Source organism: Triturus cristatus, chromosome 4_2 (genome assembly GCF_964204655.1).
Source record: "Triturus cristatus chromosome 4_2, aTriCri1.1, whole genome shotgun sequence".
Lineage (NCBI taxonomy): Eukaryota > Metazoa > Chordata > Amphibia > Caudata > Salamandridae > Triturus > Triturus cristatus.
Genome location: NC_140586.1, coordinates 217,496,334 through 217,510,763, shown reverse-complemented (window position 1 = coordinate 217,510,763; position 14,430 = coordinate 217,496,334). Strand labels below are relative to the sequence as shown.

Sequence of the window (14,430 nt, the reverse complement as noted above, 5' to 3'; positions counted from 1 at the left end):
CTCAGATTCCGGCGTCTCCGGAGTGCGATATCCACTCCCGACCTCCGGCGCGCTTCACCTCGATCTCCGGCGACTCCGGAGTGCGATCTCCACTCCCGACCTCCGGCGCGCTTCACCTCGATCTCCGGTGACTCCTTACTCGACCTCCGGTGCCTCTCCACGACCTCCGTCGGCGCCCTCTAGCGACCTCTGGCGGCTCTGGGTACGACGTCTGCTTTCAGTCAGCGCCGCTTCTCCACCTCGGGCTCCAGGTCTCCAGGCTTCTCGACGTCAGGACTCCAGGAGAACACTGCTGTACAGGTCAGGAACTTGCTGTTCTTCCTTTGTAAGGCCTGTTCCAAATGTTCAGGTCCTTTAGATGGTTTTTCTGGACTTGGTCCCACACAGGGCTCTGGGCTGGGCTTGGTCAGTAGGGACTAGCATCAAGGGTGGGTTTCTGGACCCCACTCCAAGCACTGGTTTCCACCCCTGCTGCCTCACTCCTTCCTCCTTCTGAATCTCTGTCCTCTCTCCTCTCCAGTCAAGTGCCAACTGCCAACTGCCAACCTGAGATGGCTTCCCAACATTCTAAACTGCCTCCCTCTGTCCCAGGGTTCTAGAATGTTGCAGAAGGTTCCAGAAACCTCTAGTGTGTTCTGGTGATGTCACAGGTGACAATAGGTGGCCACCATTTTGTGTCTCAGGCCCTCAGACAGAAGTTCCAGGGGTAGGGAAAATGGCTCCCTGACACTGCATCAACACTAAAAAGTCTGGTGTTTCCCAAAAAGGAAAAATTATAACAGGGTTTGAGGCAAAAGTGGGACAAAATAAATAATGATGAGGAGGGACCACCCAAAGGGCTGACAGGTCTAACACGCGTCCCCCCCAGCTGAAAGTGGGGAGAGCTACCCAACCCCTTGGGAGTTCTCATCACTAAGGCGGAAATACCTTGAGAGACCGTCTGCATTGGCGTGGTCCACTCCAGGCCGATGTTCCACCTGAAAGTCCATTCCCTGTAGGGAAATAGACCACCTTAGCAACTTGGGATTCTCCCCCTTCATCTGCATCAGCCACCGAAGGGGTCTGTGGTCGGTCTGAACCAGGAAGTGCGAGCCAAACAGGTATGGCCGCAACTTCTTCAGAGCCCATACCACGGCAAAGGCTTCACGCTCTATTGCACTCCACTTCTGTTCCCTGGGAAGTAGTCTCCGGGATAGGAAGACCACGGGTTGATCCAGACCTTCTTCATTGCGTTGCGATAACACTGCCCCAATGCCATGTTCCGATGCATCTGTCTGGACAATGAACTCCTTGGAAAAATCTGGGGCCCTTAAGACCGGGGCCTTGCACATGGCTTGCTTCAGTTTCACAAAGGCCTGCTGGCAAGCCTCCGTCCAGACTACCCGTCGAGGTTGTTTCTTGGACGTAAGCTCCGTGAGGGGGGCCACAATGGTCCCATACCACTTCACGAAGCGGCGGTAATATCCTGTGAGGCCCAGAAAAGCTCGGACCTCAGTCTGAGTCTTGGGGGGTTTCCAGGCCATGATTGCCTCGATTTTTGCCTGGAGGGGTTGCACCGCTCCCCTACCCACCAAGTGTCCAAGGTACACTACCGACCCCTGCCCGATCTGGCATTTACTGGCCTTGATCGTTAAACCAGCGTGTTTCAGAGCCTGGAGAACAGCTTGCAGGTGACGCAAGTGATCCTCCCAGCTGTTACTGAAGACGGCAATGTCGTCCAGATAAGCAGCAGAGAAACTCTCCATTCCGGCGAGGATCTGGTTCACCAGACGCTGAAACGTGGCAGGTGCGTTCTTGAGCCCAAAGGGCATCACGCAGAACTGGTAGTGGCCCTTGGGCGTGGAGAAGGCTGACCTTTCCTTAGCTCCATCAGTCAGAGAGATCTGCCAGTACCCAGAAGTAAGGTCAAAGGTACTCAGATATTGGGCAGCTCCCAGCCGGTCAATCAATTCATCCGCCCTTGGGATCGGATGAGCATCAGTCTTGGTTACTGAGTTCAGTCCCCGGTAGTCCACACAGAACCTCAGTTCCGGTTGGGCCCCCGGTGGTGCAGCTTTTGGTACTAATACCACCGGACTGGACCAGGGGCTGCTGGAAGGTTCAATTACTCCTAGCTCCAGCATCTTAGTGACTTCACTGTGAATGCTGGCCTTCACCTTGTCTGTCATCCGGTAGATCTTTGACTTCACAGGTGGGCTGTCTCCTGTGTCCACGTCATGGACGCCCAGGTGAGTCCTACCCGGAACAAGGGAGAACAACGAAGAGTACTGCCCCAGGACCTGGCGGCAGTCCTCCTGCTGTTCAGGAGTTAGGGACGGGGAGAGAATCACTCCCTCCACCAACCCATCCTTTTCTTGAGACGCAAATAAGTCGGGGAGAGGCTCGCTTTCCACGTCCTCTGCTCCGTCAGTCACCATTAACAAGAGGACTTCTGGCCTCTCATGGTGGGGTTTGAGGCGGTTGGCATGCAGCACCCGTAGGGGCTGACGAGGGGTCTTCAGGTCCACCAAGTAGGTAGCCTTACCCTTCTTCTCCAACACCTCAAAGGGTCCTGACCAGCGATCCTGGAGGGCGCTAAGCTCTCCTGGTTCGATCACCCACACCTTCTGGCCAGGCTCCAACTCCACCGGGTGAGCATTGTGGTCATACCACGCCTTCATTACTGCTTGGCTGGCTTCCAAGTTGTCAGAAGCTTGCTTCCACAACTTAGCCATTTGGCTCCGGAAGGCCAGCATGTAGCTCACCACGTCCTGGGGAAGCTTTCTGGGAGTTCTTTCCCATCCGTCTCTCACCAGGCTGAGAGGTCCACGCACAGGGTGCCCATACAAAAGCTCGAAGGGGCTGAAGCCCACTCCCTTCTGTGGCACTTCCCTGTAGGAAAACAATAGACAGGGTAGGAGGACGTCCCATTTCCTCCGCAGGCTTTCAGGCAGACTTCTGATCATGCCTTTCAAGGTCTTATTGAACCTCTCCACCAGACCATTGGTCTGGGGGTGATAAGGAGTGGTGAACCGGTAGGTCACTCAACACTCCTTCCACATCGCCCGCATGTATGCTGACATGAAGTTGGTCCCCCTGTCGGACACAACTTCCTTGGGAAAACCCACTCGGGTAAAGTTTCCATCAGGGCCCTAGCCACAACAGGTGCAGTAATGGTCCTCAGAGGTATAGCCTCTGGGTACCGTGTGGCATGATCCACCAAAACCAGGATAAACCGGTGACCAGCTGTAGTAGGCGGATCTAACGGACCCACAATGTCGATGCCCACCCTTTCAAAGGGGGTGCTAACGACAGGAAGTGGTTCCAGGGGAGCTTTCAGCTTCACCCCTGTTTTCCCACTGGCTTGACAAGACACACACGTCCGGCAGTAGGTGTCGGACGACACTTTCATCTGAGGCCAATAAAAGTGTGGGACAAGACGGGCAAAGGTGTTGTCTTGCCCCAGGTGTCCTGCCAAGGGGATTTCATGAGCCAACTCCAGAAGGAAGGCTCGGTAACGTTGAGGGACAACCAAGGCCCGTGACGATCCGTGCATGGGCGCCTTGGGTTCACTGTAGAGGAGGCCATCCTCCCAGTAAATATTATAGTTCCCCTCAACGTTCCCTGCTGCCTGGGCTTCGGCCTGTCGCCTCAGTCCCTCAAGGGTAGGACACTCCTTCTGACCCTTGCAGAATTCCTCCCTGGTCGGCCCTCCCTCCACGTGCCACTCGGCCGGGATGGGTAGGTTCTCCAGTTTGGTAACATCACCCTCCGCGGACTCCTGGTCCACCACCTCCGATGGCCTATCCGTCACACGGGGCGCGGATGCCGAGGCAGGCTCCTCCTGTCCTCGGTTCTTCCCTTGATTGGCAGCCGGCGGTGCCTTTGTTCCAGGCTCCCGCCTAAACGAACTCCCCCTCCGGGTAGTCGCAGACCTTGTGCTGACACAGGCCCAGTCAGGTGTACCCAGCATCTCAGCATGAGTCCGGTATTCCACCTCCTTCCAAGCATTATGCTCCATGTCATTCCCCAGCAGACAATAGACTGGCACGGCAGGGCTTACGGCAACTCGAAGTAACCCTGCAACCCCTTCCCATTCAAATGGAACCTCGGCCACCGGATAGTGGCCCATTCTGCCGTCAGCCATCGCGGCGGGGTGGAGTACATGGGGAATCACCTGCTCTGGAGACACCAGTTGGCTATGTACCATAGTCATACTGGCTCCTGTGTCTCTCAGAGCCTCCCCTCTTTGGCCGTTGATGGTGACCCACTGCCCATACTTTGTGGTATTTGCGGGCACCTGGATCTTAGGAACCATCTCCCGTTCTCCCAGGGACACTAAAGTGACTCCCGCCCACTCCCTTCCCTTACCTAAGGGCATCTCCTCCCCGAGCACTACACTAGCTACTCCGGGGGCCTTTCCTCCGATGGGAGGGGGTGGTCTTTTCGGGCACTTCACATCTCCCTTATAGTGTCCGACACCACCGCACTCGTAGCAATGGACAACCCTTGGCTGCTGGCCAGGATTAGGGTTTCTGGGTGGGTTAGCCCTAGGGGTGAATCCTGTTCCCTTCCCTTGGGAACTATTTTGGGGGCCTTTAGAGAACTCCGTTTTCTTTTCCCCTCCCTCTTTCTTCTGGGGGGCGCCCGGTCCGGTCCTTTGAGAGTCCCCTCCAGTCCCCCTTGTGGACACCTGGGTACTAGCCCAAATGTCCGCCTCCTCAGCAAGCTTCCGGGGATTGGTCAGCTTGCTATCCACCAGGTGTTGACGCAGTTCAGGGAAACATTTTTTGAGCAGGTGTTCCTTCAACATCAAATCAAACAACCCCTCGTAGTCCCTCACCTCACTGCCTTGTATCCAACCCTCTAATGCCTTCTTTGCATAGTCCAGGAAATCCACCCAATTCTGTGTGCCCAGTTTGTGGCTACCCCGGAACTTCTGTCTATACTTCTCGGGTGTTAGTCCAAACTTCCTTACGAGCGCCACTTTCATGGTGGGGTAGTGGGTCTGCTCATCCTGCTCCAGGGCCAATAATGTATCCCTACCAGCTGGAGGCATGTATTTATACAATCCCCCTCCCCAATACTTCTCTGGAACCCCATGGACTCTTAATGAGATCTCATAGGCCGCTAGCCACTTGGCGATATCATCACCCGCACTATAACTAGCTACTATGTCTTTTGGCAAATAGGGTTTGGATTCCCTGGTGATTTCTCTTTCTTCGCTGCCACCACTAGGAACAGGGTGTGCCCCGACCCGTAAGATCTGGAGATCTATCTCCCTGAGCCTCAACTCGTGAGCCATCCTCCGTTCCTCTTTTTCATTCTCCAGCTTCGCCAAATCCCATGTGAGTTGTCTTTTCTCCCTCCGGTCAGTGAATTCTGCTTCTAATAAGCCGTTGCTAGAGACACTGCTGCCCTTCCTTGAAAGTGTTCTGGTCCCCGCTACTAGGTCCCCCACCTCAGGTTGGTACAAACCAGCCCCCTCGCTGACAGGCTCTCCATCCCTATCTTCCTTCTCCACCTTACTTTCTCGTCGTGCCTCCCCCCAAGCCCTTAAGCTGGTCTGGAGCTCACCCTTCTTTGCACCTTGGGGACAAAACACCCCCTCTCGCTCACAAAACTCTCTGAGTTGGGCCACAGTATAAGTTTCCACATCCTCTAATACAAACTCCATTTTGCCCACTCAGGATAGAAGACAGTTGCTTACAGAATCTATGCAGGGGGGTACCTTTTGTAATACCTCCTCCCACCACCAGAAGTAAATTTAGAAAAAACAAAACTCAAAATTAGGAAGTCCGCTTGGAGAAAACTCCCGGTGTAGGCCTATGGACTACCCACAGTTATTGTCGAGTAGACGCAAGCACAGCTCAATCCCACCACTGAACACCAATTTTATGTTGGAAACCGGGCAACCGGGTTAGCAGTCACCAGGTTCCCAGCACAATGGTAGCTTGGCTCGAGCGGTCGGGGTCAGGCACCGTGCTAAGCGTACGTCACACCCTCACAATAACCATGCGTTCATCCGTTCCAAAAACGATACTACACCGTAAAAAGTATGAAAGAAAGTAGTTTGTCTTTATCTTTTTCTCTTAGTTGCAGGTTTCATAAAATAAATACAATACAATACAATAAGACTTTTCTTGAAAATAGCAGGTCAAATAAATAATACCACAGTGGGGTTTCAATAAATAGGATCAGGTCATAAATAAACACGGAATAAATATAGGTGCAATAAATACAGAGGGCAAATAAATACAGTCAGGAATAAATACAGTGGAAGTCAATAAATAAAGCACCCTCAATAACTTAAATAACACAATCAATGACAATTACAGTTCACAACCCTTTCACGAGGTAGTTTGGTTTCACTTTGCCCAAGTACAGCTTGTGGTCATTCGGATGACATGGGGGGTGTCCCACCTAGATTGGTCAAGGCTGGGCCTGAACTGAGGTAGAATAAGGGTAACCTAAAGATCTGGCTCTCCCAAAATACACAACCCCTCACAGCGGTCACTGCACCAGTCTCAGTTCACCCCTGGCACTCCCAGGCTGGTTCTAACACCCCTCTAGCCCCTAGAATGGTCTTTTAGGGCTCCACGGGGCCTCAGACGCCCCCTCTACCACTTACTGCCCTTTTCACGATGATCGGCTCCTCTCGGCGCCGGGTCGACGTCGCTGGACGGCTCCGGTTCGATGTCGCTGGGCGGCTTCGGATCGATGTCGCTGGGCGGCTTCGGATCGATGTCGCTGGGTGGCTTCAGATCGATGTCGCTGGGCGGCTTCAGATCGATGTCGCTGGGCTGTTCCGGATCGATGTCGCTGGGCGGCCTCGGCTCGATGTCGCTGGGCTGCTCCGGCTCGATGTCGCCTTCCGGCGTCGCAGGGTCACGGCCTCCCCGCTTCCGGGTGTCTCCGGAGTGCGACCTCCACTCCCGACCTCCGGCGCGCTTCACCTCAGATTCCGGCGTCTCCGGAGTGCGATCTCCACTCCCGACCTCCGGCGCGCTTCACCTCGATCTCCGGCGACTCCGGAGTGCGATCTCCACTCCCGACCTCCGGCGCGCTTCACCTCGATCTCCGGTGACTCCTTACTCGACCTCCGGTGCCTCTCCACGACCTCCGTCGGCACCCTCTAGCGACCTCTGGCGGCTCCGGGTACGACGTCTGCTTTCAGTCAGCGCCGCTTCTCCACCTCGGGCTCCAGGTCTCCAGGCTTCTCGACGTCAGGACTCCAGGAGAACACTGCTGTACAGGTCAGGAACTTGCTGTTCTTCCTTTGTAAGGCCTGTTCCAAATGTTCAGGTCCTTTAGATGGTTTTTCTGGACTTGGTCCCACACAGGGCTCTGGGCTGGGCTTGGTCAGTAGGGACTAGCATCAAGGGTGGGTTTCTGGACCCCACTCCAAGCACTGGTTTCCACCCCTGCTGCCTCACTCCTTCCTCCTTCTGAATCTCTGTCCTCTCTCCTCTCCAGTCAAGTGCCAACTGCCAACTGCCAACTGCCAACCTGAGATGGCTTCCCAACATTCTAAACTGCCTCCCTCTGTCCCAGGGTTCTAGAATGTTGCAGAAGGTTCCAGAAACCTCTAGTGTGTTCTGGTGATGTCACAGGTGACAATAGGTGGCCACCATTTTGTGTCTCAGGCCCTCAGACAGAAGTTCCAGGGGTAGGGAAAATGGCTCCCTGACACTGCATCAACACTAAAAAGTCTGGTGGTTCCCAAAAAGGAAAAATTATAACAGGGTTTGAGGCAAAAGTGGGACAAAATAAATAATGATGAGGAGGGACCACCCAAAGGGCTGACAGGTCTAACACATCCCTATTATTATTAATATTATTTTGAGTTTTATGTAGCGCTAGCTAGACCCAAAGGTATCAGAGCGCTTTACATGTTATGTGATAACGTTTACAAGAGGCACATGAGGGGATTCATAAGAGTCATAGTTAAACAATACAGCATTAAGAGGTTATAAAGTCACACAAGTATAACACAAGGACGCATTGAGGAATGGCATCGTGAACAAAATACGAGACTAAAAGAGTCATGTGTCCGTCTTTAAGGAACTAGTCAAAGAAGGAACCGTAGAACAGCTTGTGAGCGTGTTGAAGTAGTTGTTGAGGAATAGAAATTTAAGGTTCTGTGGACATCGCAATTGCACCTCAAGCTAGACCCTTGGCCCCTTAATAGGAAATTAGGGGGTCCACACACAACTCTGCCATAGGATCTCAATCCCTCTTCCTTTCTTACCTGCTCCACACTTCTTTTCTCGTATTCCTTCAGTCATTTCCTGCTCCCAAAGAGATCTTTCCTCATTTTCCTTCTCATCTGCCGTCTGTAATCCCGTGTCACAGTTGTGTCTTCTTCCTCTCTCGGTCTCAACTTTCCCTCCATCCCCTTCCTTCAACCCTGGTCCCTCAACTCTCCTTGCTCAAGGGTCTGTATCGCCCCATTGCCCCTCTTTTGCCCTCTTCCTCCTTCCACTTCAATCCTTCCCACCCTGCCTCCCTCTCCACCCATGGGCCCTCTACCGGTCCTTCTTTCCTTTATCTCTCCATGAACGTGTGTCTCTCTAACCCTACATGCCACCCATTCCCTCTCTCCCTCCATCACTCCACATGCATGGCTGTCTTTAACCCCGCGCCCCTTCCTCTTTCCTCTCCCCTCACCCCTCCATGTGCACTGCTCTTTAACGCCATGTGTTCTCTCCGGCACCCCCCTCTCTGTGCAGAAGACCCTCGCGAATCCCTTGTCATCTCGCCTTCTCTTTCTCCTCCCTCCTCCATCGCAGCCTTTCCCCTTTTCCTTCCCTTCTCCCAAGGCCCCCATGCGTATACCTTTCTCTAACCTAATGCCCTGTCTTGTCTCCTTGTGTTACTTCTCCCCTCTCCTTTCGCACACCCTCACCCCTGTCTCCATTTCCCCTCAGCTCTCGTGCTCATGGCTGTCTCTCATTTCACATTCACTCTTCTGTCTCCCTCTCCTCGCACCTCTTCAGGCAGGTCTCTCCCTCACCATGCGCCCTCCCTCTTTTGCCCTTAATGCACGTCTTTCCAACCACACATCCTCGCTTCTGCCTCTCATACACGCCTCTCTCTCATCCCATGCCCCCTTCTTGCCTCACTTTTCTCTCACCTCATGCACATGGCTCTTGTACATCTTATGTCCCCTCACCTCCCCCCTCTTCCCTCACCGCTTCAACATTGCTCTCCCTTGTCCCATGCCCCCTCTGCCACCTCCCTTTTCCCTCACGTACATGCACGAGGCTCAATCTCATCTTATGTCCCCTCTCCCTCACCTACATGCTTCTCTCATCTTATGTCCCCTCTCCCTCACCTACGTTTCTTTCATCTTATGCCCCTCTCCTCCCCCCTCTTCCCTCAGCGCTTGAACATGGCTCTCTCTCTTCTCATGCCCCTTCTCGTCTTCCTCTTTTCTCACCTCGTCAAGCACATGTCTGGCTCTCCTTCGCCCTCCCTCCCTCCCCCCGTCACCTCTCATGCACGTGGCCCTGTCTAACCCTTGTGTCCTCTCTCGCCTCCTCTAGGATGGTGGAATACTCGCTGGACCTACAGAACATCAACCTGTCGGCGATCCGGACCGTGCGCGTGCTGAGGCCTCTCAAGGCGATCAACAGGGTGCCCAGTAAGTAATGCCATGCCATGCCATGCCATGCCATGCAGATGAATGTATTCCAGGAAGTAGCTCTCATCCTCTGGGACTTGGATTCTCTAATCAAGGGAACTTTGTTGTGCGCATTAAAGGCACGGATGGGGGTTGGGAGCCCATGCCATGGTGTAAGTGTTCACACTGTCAGCATTCCTCTCCCATGATTCTACTTAAATTGTTCCCTTCAGGCCTTAATGGAAGGCCGTGTGTTCACAGTGTTGTTCTGGGGGCTGAGTAGACTCCAATATGCCCCTTTAGCACATGCAGAGTTAAGTTATCAAAGAATCTTGTGGCCTAAATTCTTCCACGCAAAGCAGCTCTTTCACTGTGCCTGGAGGGTCCCATTTTTTTAAGGCACCGATCCTGCTTTGAAGCATTTCCAGATCCTAAAATCCTTTTTCAGTCTTGCATTAGCCAACAATTAGTGCAACTATATTTATTATTCTTGCTGAAAGTGGTTTACAGTCAGCTCTTTTCAGCTATTGGTCTGCTGTTGTCATTGGCATTTGTCTTCCACCAACTACAGCATCCCCAATGGAACTATGTGTCAGCCCATTTCAGACACTGGCTAACTTCAGTATAAGTGATGGCATTCTGCCCCTTCACAAGGAGCCCATCCCCACACAAAGTAGTTCCCTTCAGTGCCAAGCTCTACTATGGCAATGTGTGCCTTTTGAGGTAAAAATATTTATTTGATTTATTCCACTCTTTTTTGTAATATTTGCGAGGGCCTGGCAGCTCCCACAACAATGTTTTAAAAAAATATTGCAAAACAAGCATTGCCAAATACAAAAGGCTTGCAGCCAACGCCAGAGTGGTTGTCTTTGCAAATGTTTGTTTCAAGTAAGAGGCACACAATTGAACACTGTGTTCTATAGGAAGACTAACCAAATTACGCAATCAGGATTTCCGGCTTACTACCCAGCGACTGTTCTGGTGGAAATGCACTGAGGTCTGTCTCACAAGAGGCAGGCCCCAGGTGACTCTCTAACTTATAAGGCAGACTGAGCCTAAATGTACAAAGCCATCGTTGGGGGTTACCTGCATGAAGTGTGCAGCTCCTGGCCCCCGCCTCGTCTCTCTTCTATCTCAACTCCCACTTGGACTCTCGTTACTGGCATCATCTACTCACATCAGGGTCAGTTTCAACATTCTAGTGATGGCATCAAGGGGGTCTTTACCTTTGTGGAAAACTGGCACATTCTGCACAACAGCACACAGACAAAGTTCTGTCCTACAGATAAACAAAACAGTGGAAACCCCTGTGGAACTGCAACTCGCATTTAGCAAAGCGAGACAGACGTCGCTGTGAATCCTCTTCAGAGTTAATGACAAGGACAACACTCTGAAACGTACCAGCATTACTCCACTTCCACAGGCCCTTTTATGCAAACCACAATATCAAATGAACAATCCAGACATTTATAAGTCTTACCACTTTTTTTATTCTAAAGGTTGTAAACATTCTCTAAAAATGGTGTGTGTTTCTTTAAAACAGAATGGGAAAAACCCTCACTCACCAACGTAGGTGGCATGCTTCATCATCAGGTTGCTCCACATCTACACATTTTTGGTGGGGCGGAGGGGCTCCAGGAAAGAATAAACTCTTGTGTGTAGGTCTTTTGTAGTATGTCTCCTTTTAGTAGTGTTGGGATCCAAAATTGAACACTGTGTTCTATAGGAAGACTAACCAAATATGTGTAAAGTGAGAAAATGACTTTCTGATTCCTGCTACTTTTGCATTGTTTTATGCAGAAGAACACATCATACCCTGCTTTGTTGTAGCTTGTACTAATCACTGGTCCTCCACCTGTTTGCTGCGAAAGCTCTAATACTCCCCATAGGGACTTATAAATACAGAGGTCTCAATTTTTCTAGGTCCATGCTCATGCATGCTTTGTATTCTGGGACTTGCATTGATGGATTAATTAGTCGGATGAATAAGTTGGACTACACGTCCCAGAATGCAAAGCAAAAACGTGTAATAGATGCGATACTCGGGCATGGGCCTGAGAGACTTGTAAACTCTTCAAATATTTCACACACATGTTAAAAAGCAACACTCCTGACATCACCTAGAGACTCTGAACTCCACACCTATCAACCTTTGTGCAGCAGGTCCCTGCACTCTTCAAAGGCGCTATGTTGAACACTAGAATGAGGTGTAACTAAGAAGTAGTGCCTCAGCTCTGTCCTTAGGTTTCCATCACTGGCTCTATCAGGGGGTGGCCAGTTTAGAACATGATGAGCCATTCCCATTTTACTTTTAGGCGCTATATGGTAAGAATAGCAGATGTGGGCCCCACGCATTGCCTAAGGTTAAGTCGACCTGGACCCTTTAACTCCCACAGCATGCTCAGACCTGGTTGTCTTGCAGTTCTACTGCTAGATATAGTGCCTCCACTTTGCATATGTTATAAAAACTGCAGAAACGTAATTTTGCAGCTCGGTCAAATATAATTACAGACCATGTGCAAATTGTAAGTCCAGTAGGCAAAGAACATTCTTTGAAGTATTAACTTTTTTAGCATGCAAAGAACATACAACAAATTGCAAAGTTCGAATTCTGTGCTTGACCCAACTATGTTTTTGTTTTTCAGTTTAGTTGTTGTGTTCAGATTTCGTCAAGCATTATGCAGGTTCATGATTCCATTTTAAAATAACTACAGGCAAGTTCGCCATTAAACTAGGGTGACCAGATTCTCAAAACAAAAAAACGGGGACAGGTCATAGACATAGAAGTAGGACTACGGTTTGCAGTAACCATCACCATAAAAGTAGGACTATTTGACAGCTGTCATAGACATAGAAAAAGGACTACAATGACAGCTCCCTCCACAGACCGAGATGAAGCATTACAGACGACAAATCCGAGGTCTTTCATTGACAGTAACCATTAATTCCATTGAAACAGACTTTTCCTCAATATTTGCTATAGTAGGTGACCACCCTTGCCTACAGTCTGTCTCTTTCTCTCTCATTGTAAGTCAGTCAGTCAGTCTCAGTCAGTCAGGCAGTCTCAGTCAGTCAGTCAGTCAGTCAGTCTCAGTCAGTCAGTCGGCCAGTCTGTCAGTCGGCCAGTCTCAGTCAGTCGGTCTCAGTCAGTCTGTCTCAGTCAGTCTGTCTCAGTTAGTCTGTCTGTCTCAGTCAGTCAGTCTCAGTCAGTCAATCTCTGTCAGTCAGTCTGTCAGTCAGTCTTAGTCAGTCCGTCTGTCTGTCAGTCTCAGTTAGTCTGTCTCAGTCTCCCCTCCCTCTCTCTCCACTTTTTCTTTTTCTCTCTCTCTCTCCACTTTTTATCTCTCTCTCTCTCTCTCTCTCTCTCTCCCTCTCTCTCTCTCTCCACTCTCTCGCTGGGGGGCCATGGGTACATTACCTGAAAGGTCCACGGGCCACCAATAAAGGCCTGCCGGGCCCGTGGGCCGTACTATGAGTACCAATGGTGTAGAGGAAGATGTGGGTAGGAGGTGGTATTGCATCATAGTTTCATTTTTATAGCGCTTTATACCCTGACGAGGTGCTGAAGCAGTAAGAATATGGTAACCTAGGTAGAGGATGTTGTATTTTTAGGGGTTGTTGAGTTTCATAGCTCCTCGTAAGGTGTGTGAAGCACTACATAGTACCTACTACAATTCAGTGTGAGTTGTTTAATTAATGAGGGATTGAAAGTGACTGAGACTCAGGAGACCAGATGTGCTCTGCGAGTGTCTGTGGTCTGCTATTTGGAGCGGAACTGAACTAATATATATGAGTGTCTGTAATCTGGGGTGGAGAGATGCAACTAACCCTTCCCACCAAGACATAGGGAATTTCAAACATCCAGAGTCAAGAAATTGAAATATTAAAGGATTCTAAGTCAAATCTCGTTCCTCTGGTGTTCTCTCATCTAACAAGAACTACCATTTTTTTAGAAAAAAAACAAATCACCACTAAAACAACAAAAAAACAGAGTGTACAGTCTATAGGTGCTGCTACAATATAAGTGACATAATTGACAGGAGCTTTGATCCAGCCGCTAAGCTGCCGACAATGCAACTTGGGAATTTGAGTTTGAACGTGGCCTCAGCTATTGAGTGAATATCACTGCATGACTTTGTCTCCCTGTGACTAAAATTGTAGGTAAATGTACCTGTGTAATTTAAAGATGGTCATACCAATTGGATAAACACGATCTTGTATTGTCTCCAACAACCTCAATAACATCCTCCCAAAAAAAGCCATTCTCTACTTAACACAAAGCCTGGAGGACACAGCGCCTGCAAACCGTGTTTCACTAAATCCCCATGTGTTGCTGCTCAGATGTGCTGACAAGGGCCCAGGGCTGAGCAGCAGCACGGCAGTGGCGTGCGGCTGGTTACTTTAAGAAACGTTTGGATTGAAACCTCATTATTTTTGTTAAGGTAGTTCTGTGGGTTACAGTCCCTGCTGCAAGGATCACTGTTTTGGTCTCCAGAATTGTAAGAATTGGGATCACTCGCCACATGGCATTCAAGACAGACATTTATGCCCCACTTTAAAACATCACCAACTACCACTGCATTTCTCAGAGATATTAATTGGCATTGGGCCGAAAGGGGGGCCCTCAAGGGCTAGGGACCCCTCGAAGTGTTGCCCCAACCACCTTTGCTCCGCAGGGGCCTGCGTTAAACCCCTGTACGTTTTATTTTTTTTAGCTTTTTCACCACAGCGCCATGTACTTTAGTAAACAAGGACTGTTATGTGAAAAAGATGCGTTGTCATTAAGGGGTTGTGGTCTTTTGTTTTAGAAACAGTGCGTTTATTAT

The 14,430-nt window shown here is 50.5% G+C and overlaps 1 protein-coding gene across 1 annotated transcript in view; it reads left to right on the top strand.

The window, feature by feature from the left end:
• Positions 1 to 14,430, top strand: part of CACNA1I (calcium voltage-gated channel subunit alpha1 I) — a 580,458-nt gene that overhangs the window by 56,240 nt on the left and 509,788 nt on the right. The window contains exon 3 of the mRNA XM_085601256.1: positions 9,528 to 9,625. Coding sequence (XP_085457382.1) covers positions 9,528 to 9,625 — 98 coding nt within the window. The remainder of the gene's footprint in view (positions 1 to 9,527; positions 9,626 to 14,430) is intronic.